The 16,726-nt window shown below is 41.2% G+C and overlaps 1 protein-coding gene across 2 annotated transcripts in view; it reads left to right on the top strand.

Moving 5' to 3' along the window:
- MCAT (malonyl-CoA-acyl carrier protein transacylase) overlaps positions 1-14,741 on the top strand; it is a 23,094-nt gene extending 8,353 nt beyond the window's left edge. Inside the window, exons 4-5 of one of the 2 annotated variants that reach the window (XM_056517403.1) lie at positions 2,165-2,317; positions 14,328-14,741. In XM_056517403.1, the coding sequence (XP_056373378.1) occupies positions 2,165-2,317; positions 14,328-14,447 (273 nt within the window). In that variant the 3' untranslated portion in view covers positions 14,448-14,741. Of the gene's footprint in view, positions 1-2,164; positions 3,784-14,327 lie in introns of those variants that run through there. The other variant, XM_056517402.1, reaches the window with a different exon arrangement.
- The last annotated feature ends 1,985 nt before the right edge of the window (positions 14,742-16,726 follow it).

The raw sequence follows: 16,726 nt of genomic DNA on the forward strand, positions 1-16,726 counted from the left end.
CTTTGTTTAATTGGGCTACATGCTGCCCTTACCCTTATCGATCTAGTTTTCACTATTGCGCATGCGCCGGATCACCGCGCAAGCGCATTGCTATCTGGTTCTCCATCCGTGCGTGTCAATCATAGACCTCCGCTACAGACAGCGGAAAAGTTGTGCGCAGGCGCGGGAGCCGACAGACGAGGGCTGGAAAAATCCATCACCTGTCCGCGATCCCCGCGGCCGCGCATTAAATCTGAGATATGAATGCTAATAATAAATGGGGGAAGGTGCATGTGCATAAAATATAATTTAATGTCATAACTGTGCTTACATGAGGCTGGTGGACCAACAAGGCACTGTTTGTATATCAATACTTACTACAAGTATATTTTATTTACATAGGAGTTTATTAATATTAATCCACATACAAAGCAGTAATTTAACATAGGGGTTAGGTCAATGCATCCAGGAATCCATCATCTGAGCCATAAAGTGAAATAGTGACGAGTATCTAAAAACAAATAGAAAAACAGAGTACCATTATAAAATTGTAATAATCCCACTGAGCAGGTATAGAATAGAAAAGAAAGAAGCAGAAGACAGAAGAAAAAGAAAAAGAGGGGAAAGAAAAGGGGGGAAAAAAGGGGAAGCAAAAACAAAGGAAAAAAAGGAGACTTTAAATTATATTTTATGCACATGCACCTTCCCCCATTTATTATTAGCATTCATATCTCAGATTTAATGCGCGGCCGCGGGGATCGCGGACAGGGGATGGATTTTTCCAGCCCTCGTCTGTCGGCTCCCGCGCCTGCGCACAACTTTTCCGCTGTCTGTAGCGGAGGTCTATGATTGACACGCACGGACGGAGAACCAGATAGCAATGTGCTTGCGCAGTGATCCGGCGCATGCGCAATAGTGAAAACTAGATCGATAAGGGTAAGGGCAGCATGTAGCCAATTAAACAAAGGAGGAGTGGTGTACAGGGATACACGCAGGCGCAATAGGTCTGTGTACAAACGGAGTTTACATGCTCGAGAGGCTGGTACACAATAAGGCGCTGTTTGGCAGGATCGGGGATATAGGTCAGCATCCGTACTTAGATTAGTTTCATCTGAGCCCAACACTTTTAAGGGAATATGAGAATATGCACTTTATATATGCCTATAACACTTTTCACATTTGTTTACTTGTTGATTACCATGACAACATGGTCACATGTTTTTATTAACCAATGAAAAACTCTATGGGTGGTAACTATGTTTAATTGTGAACATTTGCACCTGATGTTGTACCAATCAGATTGTTTTTGAGATCTATATATATGCACTTTATTCACTTTGTATTCATGCTTGACAAAGGCTACACTATAGCCGAAACGTTGCACTGCTGATGACCTAAATAAAGACCACAGCTTTTTTTGAAATTGGGAGTCTGCATACTTTTTGCTGTGACCTATACCAATTGGATGTTCTGTATCTGGACTGGTTATCCGGATGGTCACGGGCATAAGAGCAGGGACTAGTGCTGTCTTCCCCCTTGTGTGTGTGTGTGTGTATGTGTGTGTATGTATGTGTGTGTATATATATATATATATATATATATATATATATATCTATATCTATATAAATGCAGCGGCATTTAAACAATTAAGTGATGGACATCGGAGTGGACTCAGAATTCCGTCACAACCAGCAGGTGTCTGCTGCAGATAGCAGCCAGTTTCTGATGGGGAAGACACGAGCCATACATCATACTTACCCACCTTACCTATGCTATATATGTATGGGCTAATGGAGAGGGCTGACAGGAACCTAAGCGCCTGGAAGAACTTCTCACCATGGGGACCTGGCGCCTAGGATTTGTCTAGCCTTGCCACGGTGTACAAAGAGTTGGATAGGCGGGAGTGTTGTCCCTCAGCCTTCCCAACTTCTTGCACTTCATGGCAGGGCTAGACAAATCCCAGTTGCCAGGTCTCCATGGAGAGAGAGAATTTTATCCTGGTATTTTGACAGCCCTTTTCATTAACCCCTTCCCATCTGATCCTTCTTAAGCAAACATCAGAGCATTTTAGAGAACCCCTTACCTCGAATTGGTATAAGTAGAATGCCCCTTTATTTCTGGCACATTACCCCTTACCATCACAATAATATCTTTTCATTTTTTTTACTCTCTTTGCATCTTCCAGGCCGTTCAATTCCTGCAAAACAATTCCAAAAAATTTTCCCTGGCTCGGACTAAGCTGTTGCCGGTCAGCGGCGCCTTTCACACCCCCCTAATGGAATCGGCAGTAGAACCTTTAAGGAATGTCCTGAAGACCCTCAACTTCAAGCAGCCGCTGGTAAACGTGTACTGTAACGTGGACGGGAAGAGGTACCGACACGCTTCAGCTATTGAGGACCTCCTGGCCAAGCAGTTGGTGTCCCCCGTAAAGTGGGAACAGACAATGCACGCCATCTACGAGAGGAAGCAAGGGATCAGCTTCCCTCGCACCTATGAAATGGGACCAGGAATCCAGCTGGGGACGATACTCAGGATCTGCAACCTGAAGGCCTGGAGGGCTTACAAAAACATAGACGTCTTTGAAAGCGCTTGAGCAAAAAAAAAAAAAAAAAAAGAGTCCGCTGCACCTTTAAAGGGGTATTCCAGGAAAAAACTTTTATTTTTTATATCTATCAACTGGCTCCAGAAAATGAAACAGATTTATAAATAACTTCTATTTAAAAAATCTTAATACTTTCAGTACTTATGATCTGCTGAAGTTGAGTTGTTCTTTTCTGTCTAAGTGCTCTCTGATGACACCTCTCTCGAGAACTGTCCAGAGTAGAAGCAAATCCCCATAGCAAACCTCTTCTACTCTGTGCAGTTCCCGAGACAGGCAGAGGTGTCAGCAGAGAGCACTGTTGCTAGACAGAAGAGAACAACTCGGCTTCAGCAGCTAATAATTATTGGAAGGATTAAGATTTTTTAATAGAAGTAATTTACAAATCTGTTTAATTTTCTGGAGCCAGTTGATAAATAAAAAAAACATTTTTTTCTGGAATACCCCTTTAAGTGGCTGCGAAAATACTGTGTAATATAAGTGGTTTATACAGTAGGTCACAAGCAATAATCACTGGGCTATCTTTGCCTTGTTTTCCAACCAGGATGCCTCCAGCTGTTGCAAAACTACATCTCCCAGCATGCTGGGAGATGTAGTTTTGCAACAGCTGGAGTCACCCTGGGTGGGAAGCATTGCTCTAATTATGGTAGAATTGAAGACTGGAGATATAGCTGGTTTTACAAGCTATATTAGTGCTTTATTTAAAGGGGTACTCCGAAGGAAAACTTTTTTTTAAATCATGGTTTTCTTTTTGGAACACAGAGCTCTCTGCTGACATCATGAGCACAGTGCTCTCTGCTGACATCTCTGTCCATTTTAGGAACTGTCCAGAGCAGCATACGTTTGCTATGGGGATTTTCTCCTAATCTGGACAGTTCTTAAAATGGACAGAGATGTCGGCAGAGAGCACTGTGCTCGTTATGTCCGCAGAGAGCTCTGTGTTCCAAAAAGAAAAGAATTTCCTCTGTATTATTCAGCAGCTGATAAGTACTGGAAGGATTAAGATTTTTTAATAGAAGTCATTTACAAATCTGTTTAACTTTCTGGTACCAGTTGATAAAAAAAAAAAAGTTTTCCACGGGAGTACCCCTTTTACAGCTGTCTGCGGAGTTGTCGGGAGTTGGAACATGTATCCTGCTGCCGCAACTAAATTATAGTTCTGGTTTGTCTTGTGACCGTCCTTTAAAGGGGTACTCCCCTGGAAACTGGAAAACTTTTTTTTTTAATCACCTGGTGCCAGAAAGTTAAACAGATTTGTAAATTACTTCTATTTAAAAATCTTAATCCTTCTATTTGCTCCACAGGAAGTTTATTTCCTTTTCGGTCTGACCACAGTGCTCTCTGCTGACACCTCTGTCCATTTTAGTAACTGTCTGGAACAGGATAGGTTTACTATGGGGATTTGTTCCTGCTCTGGAACTGTGCACTGTGGTCAGACAGAAAGGAAATTCAAAAAGAAAATAACTCCCTTGTGAATTATACAGGAGCTGGTAAGTACTGGAAGGATTAGGATTTTTTTTTATAGAAGTAATTTACAAATCTGTTTAACTTTCTGGCTCATGGTTCATTTATAAAAATAACAAAAAAAATGTTTTCCAGGGGAGTACCCCTTTAACAGCAGCCTGATGAGTTGTCGGGAGTTGGAACATGAATCATGTTGCCGCAACTAAATTATAGTTCTTGTGACCGTCCTTTAAAATAGACTTACCAGGTTCTGTAATAGAAGTGTCCATAAAGCTGCTCATCTATCCTGGTGATCCCTATGTATGTACATTGTGTACAGACTTATATTAGTCCTATTACATCACGGCACCTATAGATGTTGCTCTCCTGTAGAGGACGATGACTGTTTATTACCTATATATGTACAGGTAATAAAGTCCTATTTTGTATATACTGTGTTGGATGTGGCCGGTAAAAAGTGAGGACGCTGGGGAAGCTGCTACACAGATACAAAGACTCATATAATGTCATATGCCGGTCTCTCTATTTTCCCAACCAGGGTGCCTCTGGCTGTTGGAAAACTACAACTCCCAGCATGCCCGGACATAATGGACTTTTATTGTCTATTCAAACGTACAGTATCCTGCGCAGGATTTCGAGCTGTGTTCAGTCATTCTGTTTACGGGTGGGTTCACACCACGATTTTTCTATACACTTTTTGGATACAGAAAAAAAAACGTATGCAAACCGTGGCCATAGACTTTCCATTCAAAACCGTATGCACCATATTGTACACGGTTGTCTCCATTTTTCAAACCACACGGTTTTTAACTTTTTTTTTTTTTCTGGACGGAAAACCGTGGCCTACCAATCGGAACCGGACATAACGGTTCCATCCGGTTTTCACCACACGATTTTTGACTTTGCACAGTTTGTTTTTCTTGAAATTTCAATCAAACAAGTGAAACTTTATTCATAATGGAGTGAAAAGTTAGAAACATATACAGTTTTTTTTCTTAAAAAATGGATGCAACCGGACATCATTTTTCAAACCGTATACAGATAAAACTTTGTACATATGTTTTGATACAGTTTAGTCAGGTTTTGAGGAATCCGTTTTTTTTTGTCAAAAACCTGATAAAAAAAAACTGTATTGCAAAATCTGCAGCAGAAATTCCTGCGCATCAAATCTGGACAGAATACTGTACATGTGAATAGACCAATAAGGGGTAAAATCTCATGACATTTGCACTTGAAGTACAATTAGAAGCATTTCATACATTTATTTATTTATTTTTTGTTTTTTAACTTTTTTCACAAATTCATTATTTATGCAAAGATTTAAAGGGGTACTCCATTAAAAAAAAAAAAATAAAAAAAATAAGTTATCAACTGGCTCCAGAAAGTTAAACAGATTTGTAAATTACTTCTATTAAAAAAAATCTTAATCCTTCCAGTACTTATCAGCTACTGAAGTTGAGTTGTTTTCTGTCTGACAACAATGCTCTCTGCTGACTGCTGTCTGTCTCAGGAACTGTTTGCAATGGGGATTTGCTCCTACTCTGGACAGTTCCTGAGACACAGGTGTCAGCAGAGAGCGCTGTGGTCAGACAAAAAAGAACAAATCAACTTCAGCAGCTGATAAGTACTGGTTGGGTTAAGAATTTTTTAAATAGAAGTAATATGCAGATCTGTTTACCTTTTTGGAGCCAGTTGATATGCAAAAAGTTTTTTTTTTACTGGAATACCCCTTTTAATATTTCCAGTGTTGACCCTTCTTCTCTTTCAAGATTTCCGAAATGCACCCTGGGTATCCTCATCTGGGCCAAATCCTGACTGGTGACACCCCATTCTTACCAAACCAGAGATTGGAGTTTATTACAATTTCTGGGTTCTTGTTTGAGGACTGTCTGCAGGTTCTCAATGGGAGTTTTCTGGCCTTGGACCCGAAATTTCAATGCTTGGTTCACATTCACTTAGTTATCACTTTTGCCTTGTGACATGGTCTCTACAGATGAGCGAACTTACAGTAAATTTGATTCGTCACGAACTTCTCGGCTCGGCAGTTGATGACTTTTCCTGCATAAATTAGTTCAGCTTTCCGGTGCTCCCGTGGGCTGGAAAAGGTGGATACAGTCCTAGGAGACTCTTTCCTAGGACTGTATCCACATTTTCCGGAGCACCTGAAAGCTGAACTAATTTATACAGGAAAAGTCATCCACTGCCGAGCCGAGAAGTTCGTGACGAATCGAATTTACTGTAAGTTCGCTCATCTCTAATGGTCTCCATTATGCTGGAAGAAGCATTGTTTATCCAAAATGGTCCCTGGATGGTTGGGAGATGTTGTTCTTGTAGGATGGTTAGATTGTAAAGGTATACTCCGCTGCTCAACGTTTGGAACAAACTGTTCCGAACGCTGGAGTCGGGAGCTCGTGACCTCATAGCCACGCCCCCTTATGTCACACCCCACCCCCTCAATGCAAGTCTATGGGAGGGGGCGTGACGACTGTCACGCCCCCTTCCATAGACTTGCATTGAGGGGGCGGGGTGTGACATCATCAGGGGGCGGGGCTATGAGGTCACGAGCTCCCGACTCCAGCATTCGGAACAGTTTGTTCCAAAGGCTGAACAGCAGAGTATACCTTTAAAGGAAAACGGTCACCCGTTCACCCGCACTGTAACCCAATACACCGGGTTATAGTGCAGTTTTTTTTTTTAATCAACTGGTGCCAGAAAGTTAAACAGATTTGTAAATTACTTCTATTTAAAAATCTTAATCCTTCCAGTACTTATTAGCTGCTGAACACTACAGAGGAAATTCTTTTCTTTTTGGAACACAGAGCTCTCTGCTGACATCACGAGCACATTGCTCTCTGCTGACATCTCTGTCCATTTTAGGAACTGTCCAGAGCAGCATATGTTTGCTATGGGGATTTTTTTCCTATTCCGGACAGTTTCGGCTAAGCCCCTTTCACACTACAGGTATCATCCTGTAAAAAAAACAAAACCTCCGTTATTACTCCTGGCAAAAAGTCCCGTTCATTTCGCTGGGATTTTTTGAACATCCTTTTGCATCAGGCATGTCCCTTTTTTTACTAACGTTTGTTATTTTTGCCGGCACAAAAGACGGTGCTTGCACAAATCTTTGGTCCGGCAAAAAAAAATTGTGAAAAACCGGACGTTAAAATTTAACATTGAAGTCTATGGGAACTGGATGTTGAAAAAAAAACATCAGTTATCGGTTATTGTCAGGTTTTTTAACATCCGTTTTTTGTACTGAGCATGCTCAGTACAGCTTTACAAAAAAATGGTTAAAAATCTGATTTAAAAAAAAATGGATGTAACTGGTGATAACGGATGATACTGGATGAACAACATGAGCTTTTTAAAGAAAAAAAACATTAAAAATAATGGATGATGTCATCAGTTATCACCGTTATTACCAGTTATTGTATCCTTTGTTTTTTTTCATCCTTTATTGTAAAATAACGGCAGTAAAAAAGCAGGATGATACCTGTAGTGTGAAAGGGGCCCTAAAGTGCAACTGTGACACCTACTGGCCAAAAGTCTGTACTACATGTATTAAAGGGGTACTCCAGTTTTTTATTTATTTATTTTTTGCCCATATCATGCACACTTGCCATCACCAGTCCTACCACACTATTTGTTTTATTTCAGTTTTCATTTTTAGTTTCATTACTGGGTCATGTTGTCACCAGTAGAAAATCAGTGGCCAGTTCTGGGTCAACAGCATGATGAAAATTATTACCTATCAGATCCCTTCTGCGAGCTCCCAGACTATCTCCTCCAGCTCTATCTGTATACTGCTGCTGCTATTTCTGAGATCAGGATATATAGTAGTTATACGCCTAGCTCTATCTGTATACTACTGCTATCTCTGTGGAATAAAGATATATGGTAGTTATATGCCTCCCCCTCTAGCTCTGTCTGTATACTGCTGCTGCTATCTCTATGGGATCAGAATACAGTATATAGTAGTTATACAACTCCCTCCAGCTCTATCTGTATACTACTGCTATATCTATGGGATCAGAATATATAGTAGTTATACGCCTCCCCTCCAGCTCTATCTGTATACTGCTGCTATCTCTGTGGAATCAAGATATATGGTAGTTATATGCCTCCCCCTCTAGCTCTGTCTGTATACTGCTGCTGCTATCTCTATGGGATCAGAATACAGTATATAGTAGTTATACAACTCCCTCCAGCTCTATCTGTATACTACTGCTATATCTATGGGATCAGAATATATAGTAGTTATACGCCTCCCCTCCAGCTCTATCTGTATACTGCTGCTATCTCTGTGGGATCAAGCTATATGGTAGTTATACGCCTCCCCTCCAGCTCTATCTGTATACTGCTACTATCTCTATGGGATCAGGATATATAGTAGTTATATGCCTCCCTCCAGCTCTATGGGTATACTACTGCTATCTCTGTGCAATCAAGATGTATGGTAGTTATATGCCTCCCCTCTAGCTCTATCTGTATACTACTATCTCTGTTTTGATCAAGATACATGGTAGTTATACGCCTCCCCTCCAGCTGCTACTATCTCTGGGATCGGGATATATATATATATATAGTAGTTATACGCCTCCCTCCAGCTCTATGGGTATACTACTGCTATCTCTGTGGAATCAAGATATATGGTAGTTATATGCCTCCCCTCTAGCTCTATCTGTATACTACTACTATCTCTATGGGATCAGTCAGGGAATGTGTATAACTACTATATATCTTGATCCGATAGAGATAGCAACAACAGTATACAGATAGAGCTGGAGGGGAGGCGTGTAAACGCCTCCCCTCCAGCTCTATCTGTATACTGTTGCTGCTATCTCTATGGGATCAAGATATATAGTAGTTATACACATTCCCTGACTGTTTTCCTGCAGTTTTCTTGTGTTTCTGCTGTGATTTTCCCAAAATTAAGTAAAAAATTTTGATCTTTTACCACAATAGAGCAAATCACGGTAACAATGTGTTAATTATACTGCTATTTTTTTTCCGTTTTATTTTTCTACACGAATATTTCTAATGCCGGACTGTTATGGCGCCGTCCACCTTCTCGCCCCCACAGGTGGTTATTTTGTACACAGTCTTTGGTTTCGCTTCCTGGTACTGGAGAATAAGGAAGTCTTGTGTTCGGATCACTCATAGAATGAGCAGATTTAGTTGGAAACCATTTTACGCAATTACTTGTATTATTTAGTGTTTTGGCCGCGGCTTCCAGATCTGTATCGGCGACCTATGTAGTTGTGTCCACTACCGGGGATAACGGAGTGCAAAAAATGTCATTTATGAACACAGCCTCCTGATCCCATAAGACATAGCAACAACAGTATACAGCTAGAGAGGGGAGAGAAAGTGTATACCTACTATATCCTGTTCCCATAGAGATAGCAGCAGCAGTATACAGATAAATCTGGGAGGGGAGATGTATAACTACTATATATATACTGATCCCATAAGAGATAGCAACAACAGTATACAGCTAGAGAGGGGAGAGAAAGTGTATACCTACTATATCCTGGTCCCATAGAGATAGAAGCAACAGTATACAGATAAATCTGGGAGGGGAGATGTATAACTACTATATATATATATACTGATCCCATAAGAGATAGCAACAACAGTATACAGCTAGAGATGGGAGAGAAAGTGTATACCTACTATATCCTGTTCCCATAGAGATAGCAGCAGCAGTATACAGATAAATCTGGGAGGGGAGATGTATAACTACTATATATATACTGATCCCATAAGAGATAGCAACAACAGTATACAGCTAGAGAGGGGAGAGAAAGTGTATACCTACTATATCCTGGTCCCATAGAGATAGAAGCAGCAGTATACAGATAAATCTGGGAGGGGAGATGTATAACTACTATATATATATATATATATACTGATCCCATAAGAGATAGCAACAACAGTATACAGCTAGAGATGGGAGAGAAAGTGTATACCTACTATATCCTGGTCCCATAGAGATAGAAGCAGCAGTATACAGATAAATCTGGGAGGGGAGATGTATAACTACTATATATATATATATATATATACTGATCCCATAAGAGATAGCAACAACAGTATACAGCTAGAGATGGGAGAGAAAGTGTATACCTACTATATCCTGTTAACTGAAGAGAACGTCCAGCACTCGATGTCCGTAGCAATAGTGTTTATTGGCATAAAAACAGATACATGCTACGGACATCGAGTGCTGGACGTTCTCTTCAGTTTGCTATATTGGGCGGTTGCGCTTCCGCCAGTCCGTGCACACCTGAGTCCAGTGGGAGGTGAGAGCTGTCTTCTTATCGGCTTACTATATCCTGTTCCCATAGAAATAGACAGGATATATAATACTTAGACACTTCCCTTCCAGCTCTATCTGTATACTGCTGCTGCTATCTTTATGGTATCAGGACATAGAGTAGCTGTACACTTCCCCTTCAGCTCTATCTCTATATGATCAGGATATATAGTGTTTATACATCTCCCCTCCCAGCTTAATCTGTATACTGCTGCTGCTGCAGCAGAATACAGATAAAGCTGGGAGGGGAGATGTATAAATACTATATATCCTGATCTTATAGAGAGAGAGTAGCTGTACACTTCCCCTTCAGCTCTATCTCTATATGATCAGGATATATAGTGTTTATACATCTCCCCTCCCAGCTTAATCTGTATACTGCTGCTGCTGCAGCAGAATACAGATAAAGCTGGGAGGGGAGATGTATAAATACTATATATCCTGATCTTATAGAGAGAGAGTAGCTGTACACTTCCCCTTCAGCTCTATGTCCTGATCCCATAAAGATAGCAGCAGCAGCAGCAGTATACAGATAGAGCTGGAAGGGAAGTGTATAAGTATTATATATCCTGATCCCACAGAGATATAGGTGTAGTATACAGAGAGAGCTAGAGGGAAGATGTGTAACTACTATATATACTGATCCCATAAGAGATAGCAGTAGTATACAGGTAAAGGTGGGAGAGAAAGTGTATAGCTACTATATATCCTGATCCCATAGCGGTAGCAGAAACAGTATACAGATAGAGCTGGAGGGGAGGTGGATAGCTACTATATATCCTGATCCCATAGAGATAACAGCAGTATACAGATAGAGCTGGAGGGGAGGTGGATAGCTACTATATATCCTGATCCCATAGAGATAACAGCAGTATACAGATAGAGCTGGGAGGGAAGCTATATATACTGTAACTACTATACATATCCTGATCCCATAGAGATAGCAGCAGTAGTATACAGAAGGAGCTGGGGGATAGCAGGAGGGATGTGTGATTTTTTTGGGGTTAGACTGTTCACACGACCCAGTTACACTAATGAAATGCATGGATGCAGCTGTGCTGGAATGAAACAGATGTCACTGTAGGACTACTGATGGTGAGTGAGCCTGATATGGGCATAAAAATAGAAACTTGGAGTCATTCTTTAAAGCGTACCTGTCATAGTGTAAAAAAATAAAAGATATGTTACTCAGTACCTAACCCTGATCATGTACATATATTTTTTATGTGTCTAGGACCTATATATCCCTATCAAATAGCATTTATATGTTGCTCACTTGCTGTCACCTCTGTCAGTGTCAGGAACTGTCCAGAGTAATTGCTATGGGGATTTGCTTCTACTCTGGACAGTTCCTAAAATGGACAGCGGTGTCAGCAGAGAACACTGTGGTCAGACGGAAAGGAAATTCTAAAAGAAAAGAACTTCCTGTGGAGCATACAGCAGCTGATAAGTACTGGAAGGATTAAGATTTTTAAATAGAAGTCATTTACAAATCTGTTTAACTTTCTGGCACCAGTGGATTTAACCATTTTTTTTTTTTCCAGTGGAGTACCCCTTTAACTGGGCTAGGGCAGAGAAGTCCCAAACAGGTGGCAGTCGCACACGACTAACATTGTGGTCAATGCTGGCAAAGTGGTGTGTGGCGTACAAACTAGATCCTAAGGGTCTATTCACACGGCGGAATTTCCGCTAGCCTAATTCTGCCTCAAATTGAAGCCTCTAGACTTCTATGGGATTCCACACTCCCATTCAACCTTCTGAAATTCCGCAAGCGGAATTTCAGAAGCTTGAATGGGAGTGCGGAATCCCATAGAAGTCTACGGGCTTCAATTTGAGGCAGAAACTCCGCCATGTGAATAGACCATTAGGGTACGTTCACACGCGCGGATTTTCGCAGCGGATCCGCTGGTGAAGGCCCCGCTCTATGCTGGCTTTACATGTGCCTGCGGAATTTCTGCCTCAAATCAAAGCCCATAGACTTCTATAGGATTCCGCACTTACCCTTAGGGTACGTTCACACGCGTGGATTTTCAGAGTATTTTACGCTGCAGATCCGCTGGTGAAGGCCCGCTCTGTGCTGGCTTTACATGTGCCTGCTCGTAGTGGCAATACGCCGCTACGAGCAGACACACTGCAGCGATGTGCGCCCCATCACGGCCCCTCTCCCTGCTCTGAGCTAGGCAGAGAGCTCCCGCGATGTGCGAGTATACTGCGACTCGCACATCGCAGTGTGCCTGCTGGTAGCGGCGTATTGCCACTACGGGCAGGCACATGTAAAGCCAGTATAGAGCGGGGCCTTCACCAGCGGATCTGCAGCGTAAAATCCGCGTGTGAACGTACCCTTAGGGTAAGTGCGGAATCCTATAGAAGTCTATGGGCCTTAATTTGAGGCAGAAATTTTGCCGTGTGAATAGACCATTAGGGTATGTGCACATGGCGGAATTTCCACAATTCCGCAGAAATTCCAATCAGCAAAGCTTTCTGAAGGGAACTGCGGAATGCTGACGGAATTGCGACGGAATTTCCGCGTTTTCAGAACTAAGGATTCTGCCCAAATTCAAGCCCCTTTGATTTCAAAATCCACCCCAGAGTTTCCCAAAATATGTCTGTCTTATATTTTTGCATAAAGCGGAATTTTTGCGGCGGAATGCCTGCCGTGGAAATTCTGCTGTCTGGATGGGAGTGCGGAATCCCTTTTAATTCAATAGGCAGTAAATTCCAGCTGAATTCTTTTGTGGAATTCCGCACGGAAGTTCCACTGTGTGAACAAACCCTAAGAGTTTGATTTTGGCTGTTTATCGTAGCAAATTCAACACATTGTGATCTCGTCGTGTGACTTAAGGTATATGTAGCCCTGCTGGTCGACTCTGGGCTATTAGTAGCCAATAGGACGCCATTGCATCTGTATCCCCCAGACACTGCATATGGAATCGGGAAAGGATTTTTCCCCTTTCTCTGGATTAAAGGGGTGCTCTGGCGGAAAACAAATATTTTCAAATCACCTGGTGCCAGAAAGTTATACTGATTTGTGAATTACTTCTATATAAGAATCTTAATCCTTCCAGTACTTATCAGCTGCTGTATACTACAGAGGACGTTGTATTTCTTTCTGGAGTTCTTTCCAGTCTGACCACAGTGCTCTCTGCTGACACCTCTGTCTGTCTCAGGAACTGTCCAGAGCAGGAGAGGTTTGCTATGGGGACTTGCACCTACTCTGGACAGTTCCTAAAATGGATAGAGGTGTCAGCAGAGAGCACTGTGGTTAGACTGGAAAGAACTACACAACTTCCTGTGGAACATACAGCAGCTGATAAGTACTGGATGAATTAAAGGGGTTATCCAGGGAAAAACTTTGATAGATTGATTGAGATATATATTCTCAATCAATCTCAATCAATCAATCAATTAACTGGCTCCAGAAAGTTAAACAGACTTGTAAATTACGTCTATAAAAAATTTTTTTATCCTTTCAGTACTTATGAGCTGCTGAAGTTGAGTTGTTCTTTTCTGTCTAAGTGCTTTCTGATGACACGTGTCTCGGGAACTGTCCAGAGTAGAAGCAAATCCCCATAGCAAACCTCTTCTACTCTGTGCAGTTCCTGACAAGCAGAGATGTCAGCAGAGAGCACTGTTGGCAGACAGAATAGAACAACTCAACTTCAGCAACTGATAATTATTGGAAGGATTAAGATTTTTTTTAATAGAAGTAATTTACAAATCTGTTTAACTTTCTGACACCAGTTGATTTGAAAAACATTTGTTTTCCACCTGAGTACCCCTTTAACACTTGATGGACCTACATAGCTATGTGTGTGGCTGATATTAGAATTTGAAGCATTGTAGCGTAGATTTTTTTTGCGCTGTTTTGGCACCGCCGGTTATGGTAGTCCCTGTAAAATGAATAGCCATTCTCACAATGACACGAGCTGCCTGAATAAAATCATTTATTGAACATTTGATTCACAGATTGAGGAGACAGATGGGGGTGAGAAGAGGATGGCCCGCATTCCTTCACTCACATGTACAAAACGTCCGGCCGTCCAGCCCTTGCGGGAAGCGGTACTTAAGTGCTTACACGTAAAATAAAATTAAAAAAAAAACAACCCCACAATGAATCGATAGAAAGTTATTGAGCAAGCACCGAATTTTTTAAATTTTATCATAAAATTATTTTTTCAGTGACCCAGCACTATAGATAAAGTTAAAAGATAAAAAATATTTCAGTGTATATGTAAGTGGCACCGCCGGGATGGCACGCGTCGGCCAGAGTCCTGCCGTGGCCTCTTCCAGAACTTTCAGTCATCCAGTCCCAGCTTGATGACAAGTCCGAAAACTGCAACCAGCGCAGCCAGAAGCAGCAGCTTGGGGTAAATGGTGGCTGTGGATACCTGTGCGGATATAGGACAACATATTATAGAGTTTCTACCAGAAACAGTGCCATTCTCATCTAGAGGCTGTGCCTGGTATTGCAGCCTCATTTGAAGAACCCAGTACCTGACATAGCCCATGGAGATAGAAGAACCACTTCTGCGGGGTTAAAAAAAAAAAAGGCAATTTTTTTTTTTCAAATTTTATATAGCCAACATTAAAGGGGTACTCGGCATTTAGACATCTTATCCCCTATCCAAAGGATAGAGAATAAGATGTCTGATCGCAGGGTTCCCGCAGCTGGGACCCCCACGAGCTCTGTGTAGCACCCGGTATTCGTTTAGAATGCTAGGTGAGGGCGGCAGGGGTCGTGATGTCATGGCCACGCCCCTGGGACGTAACATCACGCCCCCTCAATACAAGTCTATGGGAGGAGGCGTGGCTGCCGCCACGCCTCCTCCCATAAACTTGCATTGAGGGGGCGTAGCGTGACGTCACCAGGGGTGTGGCCGCAACATCACGACCCCCACTGCCTGCTCCAAGCGTTCAGAACAAAATGCTCTGAACGCTGGGGCAGCGGAGTACCCCTTTAAAACTTTCATGCAGAGCAACATACCTGTATGTAGAATTTTTAAGTGCCTACCTGCAATTTGAGGTATAGTTAGGATGCCGCAGATTCATGAACTGTGCCTGCGCCATCCTACTGCAGGAGTTAGTTTTGTTATATAGATAGGTTCCTCAATAATGTATGGGATTTAAAGGGGAACTCTGGTGGGGAAAAAAAAAGTTTTCAAATCAACTGGCGCCAGAAAGTTAAACAGATTTGTAAATTACTTCTATTTAAAAATCTTAACCCTTCCAGTACTTATCAGCTGCTGTATACGACAGAGAAAATTGTGAAGTTCTTTTCAGTCTGACCACAGTGCTCTCTGCTGACACCTCTGTCCGTGTCAGGAACTGTCCAGAGCAGGAGAGGTTTTCTATGGGGATTTGCTTCTAATCTGGACAGTTCCTGACACGGACAGACAGAGGTGTCAGCAGAGAGCACTGTGGTCAGACTGGAAAGATCTTCACAATTTTCTCTGTAGTATACAGCAGCTGATATGTACTGGAAGGGTTAAGATTTTAAATATAAATCATTTTCAAATCTGTTTACCGTTCTGGCACCAGTTGATTTGGAAACATTTCTTTTCCACTGGTTCCCACCGGAGTTCCCCTTTAAGCTAGCCATTTAGTCCCATAGATCAGTGTTTTCCAAACAGTTTTTTTTTTCTTTATTGAATTTTTTTTTTATTTACTTTTTTTTTTTTTTTTTTTTTTTAAATCTTTAATCAAATAATTTGTAAATAAATAAATTATTTAAGTAATTAATTAATTGCTACACATATTTGGTGTTGTGGCATCCATAACTGAATATTTAAGTGATATCCACCCCAAAATGGTTCAATGAAAACTCCAACAAGTCCCCCAGACTACTCCGGAAATGGAAGTATTTTTGAAAAAGTTATAGCGATGCAGAAATGTATTTTTTTATTTAGTGTTTTATTTTTGCTTTATTTTTTTTATTTTTTATTTTTTTTAATTATGCAAAAGAATTAAACTATAAATAAAATCAATATAATTTGGTATCTCTTTAATCGTACTGACCCGAAAATGAAGGGGATATGTGTGCTAAATAGTGAATGGCGCAAAAAAAATCTACAAAAAAAAATTTATAAAAAACAACAACATTGGAAATGCTGTTCCTTCCCATCCGCAGAAAGCTTTAATCGTTAACAAGGTAAACAATAAGTTATATGAACCCCACTAAAAACTGCAACGTATTCCGCAAAAAACGAGCCCCTGTACAGCTACATTAGCTGAGAAATAAGCTTAAAAAAAGAAAAAGTTATATCTCTTGAAAAGCAGGCGGAAAATGTGAATAAAATTACCCCCCTCATAAACTGGGCTTGGCAGTAAGAGGTTAATATCAATGGGGGAAATTTTTGATACTGTCG

Source organism: Hyla sarda, chromosome 4 (assembly GCF_029499605.1).
Source record: "Hyla sarda isolate aHylSar1 chromosome 4, aHylSar1.hap1, whole genome shotgun sequence".
NCBI classification, from domain to species: domain Eukaryota; kingdom Metazoa; phylum Chordata; class Amphibia; order Anura; family Hylidae; genus Hyla; species Hyla sarda.